This window comes from Barbatula barbatula (genome assembly GCF_947034865.1).
Source record: "Barbatula barbatula genome assembly, chromosome: 5".
NCBI classification, from domain to species: domain Eukaryota; kingdom Metazoa; phylum Chordata; class Actinopteri; order Cypriniformes; family Nemacheilidae; genus Barbatula; species Barbatula barbatula.
The window spans coordinates 14547439-14557035 of NC_136769.1; the positions used below are offsets into that span (position 1 = coordinate 14547439).

Consider the following 9597-nt stretch of genomic DNA (forward strand, 5'->3'; position numbering starts at 1 on the left):
ATATGCGCTCTAGTGCTTTGAACAATCCAAGCTGCAAGAAACTTTGTGTGTGAAAATTGTGAATATAAAAAATGGGCCGATGTGTGTAAATGAGCTGTCCAAGGTACTGAACAATGTTCGGCTAAAAAAGGACACTTTTGGACAATGCCTTGTATTCGCAGATGTAAAACCAGCAAGTCACACAAACAACATGTGATTCCTGAAAGTTACTAAAATTATAACTGTAACACATAATCAGTAACTAAAAAAGTTGCAAAATTCACCCAGAAGAACATTAAGTAATCTATTATCAATCTACCTATTACTATGAAATCAAGCTTGCGTGTTCAATGGTCATGTATTTTGATGTGTGTTTCAGTCACTCATCACATGTCAGTAAAGGTACAATGACAGTGTGGTCAGCAATTTTGTATGTGGAATCTTAACGTCAATGTAACACTGTAACCTTGTTTGATAGGATTCAAAACCCTGTAACAGGGTACACGGTTGTATAATTTATCCAGGCATCGGATATCAGCATGTAATGATCATACAAACCCTTGGTGTACAGAAATGTATTGTGTAACAACATCTTATGATGTTAATAAATTATTAAACATAGCTCAGTAAAAACAAACTCAGAGACAGCACTTTCAAAGAAAAAAATTATAGAAAAGTACTGGGCACATAAGTTAGACCTATTATCATTGTAAGAGAAATAAAAGCCTTGGTTTTCTTAGATTCTACAGTCTATATCTAATCAGCCGCTGTTAAAATATCAAACATTACTTTCTTTTGTTATGAGTACAATGCAGGGCAGCGCTCCTAGATTTACCCAAGTCAGTGAAACATGCTGTTTTAAAAGTGAGATGGTTACTTAAGGACTAATAAGGACGCTGACAGTCTCTGTGTTAAACCATAGAATCATAAATGCATATTGTAAAACCCAATAAGTTCTGTTTACTCATATAAATTAAGGAAAGCGATTGCCTTCATTTGCGTTTCCAAATTCATTTTACGTGTTAATCTTGAATTACTTGGTGTTGTAGCCTATTTCTCACATTTCATCAGCTTTCCTATGGAATTAAGTTAACAGAACTTAATAAAAATAAATACACAAAGATGCACTGTTATTTTGATTTAACCTTATATTGTGTCTTTTTTTTATGCAAGTGAAATACGGGCTTCTGAAGACAAATAATGAAAAGAAAGATGCCCGATCTCAGCACTGGCATTTATTGCTCATTGAGAACAATGGTAGCCACAGAAATATGAAAACTCTTCAATACATTTGGCATGACTTCGTTTTTTTTCTCTTTAATTCATACGTAATGTGTGACATTTATAGTCTACATCATTTTTACATACTTTAAAATAATTTTAAAATAATTTAAAAGGTTAAATAATTGATTATAAACCATTTAAAACATTTTTATTCACCAAAGTGCAATCTTTACTAACTAATAAGATGATTAACGTGTAAAATAACATTTGGACGCAGTATTGGCATTATCGCTACATGTTTACAGCAGCTGTGAGGTGATTGCGAAAAAGGAAGAATGTGCGCATGACGTCATCACCCGGCTAAATAATATATAACAAGAGTTTAGAATGACGATTCTTTAAATGGGCCGTAAGATGTTATTTTTGTTTTTCATGAACCTTACAGTCGCAAATACGCTTATCTAAGCGCACTGAAAACGCCTTTCGTCATCAGTTAGTTCGCACTGAAGACGCAACTGGAATGAGCCTGTTTCACCCGGCAGGGCTGCCATGCTTTCACGTGCACGTGCATCCCTTCCCCAGTGCTCGTCTTTCGTGCATCTGAAAATGCCGTGGGCACATTCGTCACACAATCCATATATTCCTCAAAATATAATGCGCTCATTTCTATTTATTAAAATAGTTTTATTGGTAACGCACACTTACCCTTTAACACTTGTATTTTTATGAGACACATAACGCAACTGACAAAGTTGTAAATTGAATAAAACGATATCCACTGATAACGCTCCGGTGTCGGAGATTTGTTTGGTGTACAACAGATTTGATCGCATCCTTGAAGCGCAAGCGCCGACTAAAGGGAGCGCGCACTCCCGATACTACATCAGAGGGCAGCCGTCGTGCCCGCGCATGAATACCGGCTCAAGCCGGTATATAATCTGAGAGCCTCTTTTCAGTCTGAGAAGTGTCAGATTGGGCTATTCTTCAAAATTATCGCGTTTTTTAGATGACATAATTATACGATAGGAAACGTCTTATTTGATCAAAGTGGTCTTCTCCCGGCTCCGGCTTTTCTCAAAGACTCAACTAAAAGAACCCATGGTTGTAGACAATATGTTAGACCGACAGTGAAGAAGATTGCTTACGTTTTTCCTCAGTCAACTGTTTCTCAACGTTTAGGTAAGTTAAATTAAATAAATACCTCATAAATGACGGAGTATTTGGGGCGCTTGTCGTTTCCGTACTCGCAGATTCTTGTCAAGATCAATAGAATAACGCGTTTAATATAATGCGATTATTTAACACGGACAAAAATGTTTCAGGGTCGATGATTTTATTTCCGTGTTATTCGCTTTTTAATCGCACAGTAATATAAGGCGCGTTTGAGATCTTGACGTAGCCGTGCAGTGAACATCAGATGTTGGAGTTTGGACGTCATGAGAACACTCGGTCCTGCTGCAGTGATAAACTTGTGCTGTTCACTCATATCAAAGTCCACGAATTAAACGATGTCAAGTTTGTCATTTTAGTTGAACAATTAGGGAAATCGTATTTAAGCATTTTCCCTTTTGTAACCTACATTTTAATGTAATAACGTAACATTGTACGGTTCTCATCAATATATTACACAAGTAATTCATGTCAATCCAACATTATAGACAGAAGAGTCCGTGGTTACTATTATGGATTCGAAACAATACAGATTTTGACATAACACTAATGGGTTTTTCTTATTAGCTGGCTTTATATTATTCTAAGAAATAATTATAAAAATAATTAATTCCTTACATTTATATAGTGCTTTTCTGGGCATTTTACATGGAAGGGGGGAATCTCTTCAACCACCAGACTAGATAAGATTTAACAAGGGTCCGGACCAAGTCCAAATCTACACTGAATTTATAATACCAATGGGTCATTAGCTGTTATTACATTTGATCTGCATTTAACCAACTTTTTGACTTTGCTCACGTTTATAGAAACCTCAGTGTCAACCATGACAGGATTCATGTCTGCCCTAAAGGGCTTCACAAGGCCCAATGTGTATGCAGAAGTGCCGGACGGTGGATGGGGATGGGTGGTGGCCACCGCCTTTTTTTTCGTGGAGGTTTTCACCTATGGCATCATCAAGATTTTTGGCATCTTTCTTCAGGACCTCATGACCTGTTTTGGGGAAACCAACAGCAGAGTGTCATGGGCTGTCTCCATCTGTGTCTTTGTCATGGCGTTTACAGGTAATTCAGCTTTGAGAGACACTTAAAGATACAATATGATAACAATGGGTATACCCCACAGTGTTTACATTATGGTGAAAGATTCAATACTTGTGTTTATATATATATATATACACCTTACCATATATGGTGTCATGTGTTGATTTTTTTCATGACACAAAGTTGGTAATCTAATTAGAGGAGTAGTTCAAAAAGAAAATTCTGTCATAATTTACTCACCTTCTTGTCGTTCAAACCTGTATGACTTTCTTTTACCGCAGAACACAGAAGAAGATATTTTGAAGAATGTTCTTAACAGCCCCTCATTCGTTTGCATTGGTTACGAACAGAGTGAATGGGGGGCTGTGCTGTTCTGTTACCAACATTTTTCAAAATATCTTCTTTTGTGTTCTGCAGAAGAAAGTAAGTCATACAGAAAATGACAAGTGGATAAGTATAGTGAGGTAGGCGGGAAGAGAGCCGGGATCTTATGCTCCCAATCTCCTCCGTGATACGAGACCGGTCTCCTATCACGGAGGAGATTGGGAGCATAAGAGGACGAGCGGCCGGACCGCCAGTGAGAGAGGACCAGGCCTGAACTTTATGTTATGGTTTGTGTTTTTACTGAACATGTTACAATGAGTAAATGATGACAGAAGTTTCATTTTAACGGTGAAGAGCAGGATATTCCAGTTTTCAAACCCTGCTGATGCCTTTAATCAACTTTTCCTATACGAGCCATTCTGACCTACTTTTAGGTTTGCTCCATGATTATCAATGAAGGTTTTATTCTTCAGTGACTACAACTACAATGTTTCATCAAACACATACTGGATCAAGAAAAGCTATCACCTTGCTCTAACTGAATTTAAGCTGTACCTCTACAAAGCTATTACATTATGTGAGATTAGGAAGTCTTGTTTTTTTAGTGTTATGATTATGACTGGAGACATCTTCCCCACAGCTCCCCTTTCCACGGCGATGTGTAATCGTTTTGGATATCAGCCGGTTGTAATGCTCGGTGGATTCTTGATTACCACGGGTACCATCACAACAGCTCTGACCCGGTCTATCACTGAGATGTACATCACCATGGGAATTGTTGCAGGTACATACTGATTGTGTTTGTGTGATTTTAACAGGGTTGCCAGATCTGTGAAACTAACTTAGTGCAATGGCCAATCAAAACTAGCCCAGAACCCAAAATGTGCCACTCTCATACATAAAGCACCTAGTTTGCATTCACGGTTCTTATTGAAATCATCAATGTACAGTATTGATCATAAACAAAATCCTTTCACCTTTAACACACAAAATAAAAAACAACCCCTGGCGACCAATAAAACGAGACAAAACTGCAAACTTGGCAACGCTGGAGCTGATGTAAGTGATATATGTCTGGTAATGTGCAAGTTAAAGATGTAAGTAATATTGCATTGCTTTCCAGGTATGTAAAGTAAATAAAGCTTTTTCCCCAGGTTGGCGTGACAAATTACATAAACTGATTATGCTTTCATAAAAGAAAGAAATTTAAAAACCAAGGAAATTTCTAAACAATTTCATGTTAAGTAATACTCTCTGATTAAAATGGCTGTTGTATCAGTAAAGAACCAATGGTCATGGTTTCCATCATTTCTTTATTTCTATGTTGTATGATTTACTTTCTTTTAATTAATAATTTTTTCTGGTACACATGACATTTTCACCTATTCTTTTCAAATAAACAGAGAGGGAATTCAAGCAGTGCTAGATAGTTTTGGTGTCCGTTTGATATCGGCCAATCCCTAAATTGGGATACTTCACCCAAAAATGTTCACCTTCGAGTTGTTCCAAATCTGTATAAATGTCTTTGTTCTGATGAACACAGAGAAAAATCTTTGGATCTTTGGAATAGGAAAAATAAGTTGATCATTTTTTGTTCTGTTGAACACTAAAGACGACATTTTGAAGAATGTAGGATGGCAATCCGTTCTGGGGTACTTTGGACTTCCATTGTATTTTTTCCAACTACAGTAGTAATCAATGGGGGCGATAATTCTTCCAAATATCTTTCTCTGTGTTCAACACAACAAATAAATGTATACAGAAGGTGAGTAAATGATGACACCATTTTTGAGTGAAGTATCCCTTTAAGAAAATTTCTTACAGTTTACAAAATGGCCACATGTTCACACAGTCACATGACTCATCAACATTGTTGAAAATCTAGTAAATAATATTTTTTTACGCTCTAAGGTTGGTTGTACAACTGTATCATAGTATTCCTTGGATGGAGTAGTTTCATTCCTAATGGCAGACATATATAAGCTTAAGCTTCAGTCTGCTGTTTGACCACATAATCCTTTTGCTTTTCAGAAGCACATACAGTAACCTGACAGTGTGATTGCTTCTCACACAAGATGCACTGCTAGCTTTCCCCATCACTCAAAACACTCCCTCCCCCCACTGTCGGTCGACGAATCCTAACCCTGCCGATCTTTTTTCTTCTTGTCTTTTCTTTTTTCTCTTTAAAATACAGTTTTCTTTCAGCTTTTCCAATGGAAGAGAGCAGCCTGGTTCTTGGCGTGCTTAGCCCGGCCCTCAGACTGACCTGAGCCCTTTGTGTAGAAGGGACCAGTGGCTGTCATCTCCCTGTTTCCTATTTATTTACAGGACTGGGTTACTGCCTTACCTTCCTGCCTACAGTCACCATCCTCTCGCAGTACTTCAGCAAGCGCCGCTCCCTCGTCACATCTATAGCCTCCACAGGGGAATGTTTCTCCTTGCTGGCTTTAGCTCCAGGTATGATTGAACGGCAACCGAATAATTTTAAAGCTGGAGATCAGTCGAGCATGTGTATTTGGAAGTCAAATCTATTCAAATGGTATTTGGCAGATCTAGTCTTATTTATCATAAAAAGCATGTTGACGTAATGCAATCAATGATCATTCTTTTCATTTGAACCTACAGCTTTGAATGCGCTGAAGGTGCAGATCGGCTGGCGCTACTGCTTGGTTGTGATCGGGATTTTGCAGACTTCAATCATCATCTGCGGTGCTCTATTAAAGCCAATAATCATTCAACTACAAGAGGGTCCCGCATCGCCGTTGAAAGAACCCGATTCCAAATACGACCTTGAGAACGAATTCACACGAACCTCCGTCAACTCTGTGGACTCGGGGGTCCAGTCGGTCTCCTCCTCTCAGATGAACCTCTCCGAGGGCCAGGGATCAACAGAGCAGGACTCTGCAGAAAAAACAGCACTTAACCAAAACGATGAGAAAGAAACCAGCGAAGAAGAGCAGACAGCTTTGACTCCACTGAAACAAGATTTACCCAAAGAAGTAGCATCATTGGACTTCTCCGTGCTCAGGGACCCCAGCTTCAACTGTTACGCACTCTTCGGCCTGTTTGCCACACTGGGCTTCTTCGCTCCGCAGCTCTACGTGATTGAGCTCAGCGTAAGCCGAGGCTTGTCGCGAGACAGCGCCACCTATATGCTCTCGGCCATGGCCGTGGCTGAGATTCTAGGTCGTCTGTCCATGGGTTGGCTTCTCAATCGTAGGCCCATACGCAAGATCTACATCCTGCTGATTTGCACGCTGCTGCTGTGTCCGGTGCTGGTCGTCTTCACCTTTGTCACTGAGTTCTGGGGGTTGATGACCTGCTCCTGTCTCTACGGCTTTCTGCTGGGTACAGTAGCATCCAGTCATATCCCCATGCTGGCAGAAGATGATGTCATTGGTATTCAGAGAATGCCATCGGCTGTCGGAGTCTACGTCTGTATCCAGAGCTTTGCGGGATTGGCTGGTCCACCTCTTGGAGGTAAAAACATTACTAATATTGCTTATGTTTAGCATAAGTTAAGGTGTTATGTAAAAATGTGCATGTAATAAAACATAAACATCATGCAAACTTGAAACAATTATATTTGATATTTGCATCTTACTCTTAAGATTCTCTTCTGTCTTTTGTTTTCAGGTGTTCTGGTAGATGTGACTAAGAATTATGGATCGGCCTTTTACTCCTGTGCAGCTGGTATGGGAGTAGGAGCGCTGTTTCTTGGACTGGTGCGTCCAGCCAAAACTGGTCTCTGCCTTTGGAAGAAGAGGACCAGTGAAGGCCAAAAACCACACAGAGACTCCTCACAGGGTAGTGAAGACCCCCCCATTGACTTTGTAGAAGTAGACGCAGACATTGATGACTGTCCGGAAAACAGCAAGCCTTGGCCAGTATGAATACTACCTCACCTCGAGACACGTGTGCACACTTTTATCCTCCACTTGACTATTCCACCCAAAGACTGCTGTATGCAAACATCCACAAATAGAGGGTATATTTTGCATTGCACTCTTGCTAAGCATCCAATCTCATAAGCCTAAAAACAAAACAATTTAATTCTGCGTGCCATTCATTATTATTTATTTGAAACAATTAAACTAAGTTTTAAGACTCCTGTAATACTGCGGTATAAAATGTCACACTAGTCTCTTAATGTGTTACTTTAGCTTCACTATTTATTTTGAATTGTGTATACTACGAACAATCTTCACAGTCACAACTGAAATGTCTCTGGTCACTGCTTTAATGGTCATGAAAAACAATGCTCAGGCCATATTGCTGCTCACAATCAGGTGACAGAGATGCTTACATTGTGTTTACATATGACTCATTCTAGCCGAAGGTGCGATAGAGAAAGAGCTGCCTACGGTTTTAGAAATTAACGTCATCCGTTTGCTTAAGGGGTTCCTTGTGAGCCACTTGCTCACGGTTTAATATGTAACTATGAGTGCTTCTGCACATGAAAACAAAGCCGGCAACATCTCACCTTTGAAAGAGAGAGGATCACGTTGCTTTGATCATTCCTATTCACCTAGACCTTTTAATATTTTATTTTTTATTAGAGATTGATGTGGGTGGTATTGGCCTCACTTGCAAGTCTTCCAGTAAGATGTAACCAGTAAGATGTTGATGATGAGGTGTCAGAGGCTTTTGTGGCCTCGTGTTCATTATAAGAGATGTGATGTTAGCCACCTATAAACACATTCAAAAGTAACCAGTGAGAAATGAACATTGTTGCTGGAATTTTGAATGTGCCTTTCTACAGAATTATGTAGGGGAGGAAACAGTAACCTCAGATATGATCTCAGAACGTAATTACAGTGACGTTATTTTGTAATTCATAAGAGATGACAGAAGAATGGAGAATGTGATGACGAGAAATGCAATGTATTCTAGTGAGAGACTGAATATGAGAGGAGTCTGTGTGTAAATCCCATTCAGATTCCTTACCTAATGACTTGAACTCTTACGAATACTCTCTCTTGATTTGTCATACATGATGTATTTCAATACAGTATATATTTAGGTTTTGTACTTTTGAACACTTTTTTCCTTGATTTGTAAAATTATTTTAGGTAATAAAACTTTACTGCTGATTGATGTGATGCCACATCTCTGAATATGGCAATTACAGTTATATGTAGAATGAATAATGAGTTTTTTATATTTGTCAGAGTGATTATTTGGTTACGCGGCGTCATCAATCTTAAAGAACACATTCAGCTTTTGTAGAGAAGCATGATAACGGTCACATGAGACTGGACTGTCATCCTGCTCTGCTACAGAAGATAAGCACGCCACAAGTATTTGTAGCAACAGTAAGTACCAGCATGAAAAAAAGAGACTTGTCGCTTCATAAGAGAGAGAAGACATGTGACAACTGGATGTCTTGTTATATTATGAGCTACTCATTTAAAATACGTGCACTAGCTACTATCCGAAATGGCTTACTTAACCAGACACTTTATAACGATGTGAAAAACTGTATAAAAGAACATATGCCAGAGATGTTTTTAAGCCTAGTTTCACAGACAAGGCTTAGCATGAGCCAGGATATTAAATTCACTTTAAGTGCGCAAGTGAGAAATGTTACTGGTGTGCATCTTGAGACATAGAAATGGCATTGACATTTTAAGTTATTTTCAGGTAAATCAACTAACTCATTCATTTTAGTCTGGGCCTTAAAGGGACAGTTCACCCAAAAATGAAGGTTCTTCCTTTGTGTTCTGCAGAACCATGAAATGTATACAGATTTGATACAACTAAAGGGTGAGTAAATGATGACAGAACTTTCATGTTTGGGTGAACTATCTCTTTAAAACGGTCTGTAAAACCGGGCAATTACCTATTAAATTTTTTT

At 38.8% G+C, this 9597-nt stretch overlaps 1 protein-coding gene across 1 annotated transcript; it reads left to right on the plus strand.

The window, feature by feature from the left end:
• The first annotated feature begins 2067 nt into the window (after window positions 1–2067).
• Window positions 2068–8900, plus strand: slc16a6b (solute carrier family 16 member 6b). Its single transcript, XM_079457222.1, has 6 exons — window positions 2068–2382; window positions 3183–3437; window positions 4381–4524; window positions 6069–6197; window positions 6366–7220; window positions 7377–8900. The coding sequence occupies exons 2-6, from the start codon at window positions 3200–3202 to the stop codon at window positions 7631–7633; spliced, it is 1623 nt and encodes a 540-aa protein (XP_079313348.1). The 5' UTR covers window positions 2068–2382; window positions 3183–3199; the 3' UTR covers window positions 7634–8900.
• Window positions 8901–9597: the final 697 nt, after the last annotated feature.

Excerpts from the sequence above, each read along its gene's own strand:
- slc16a6b (XM_079457222.1), top strand. The coding sequence starts at position 3,200 with ATGACAGGATTCATGTCTGCCCTAAAGGGCTTCACAAGGCCCAATGTG. Across the intron at positions 3,438-4,380 it reads CTTTGTCATGGCGTTTACAG|CTCCCCTTTCCACGGCGATG; the intron begins GTAATTCAGCTT and ends TCTTCCCCACAG. Across the intron at positions 4,525-6,068 it reads CACCATGGGAATTGTTGCAG|GACTGGGTTACTGCCTTACC; the intron begins GTACATACTGAT and ends ATTTATTTACAG.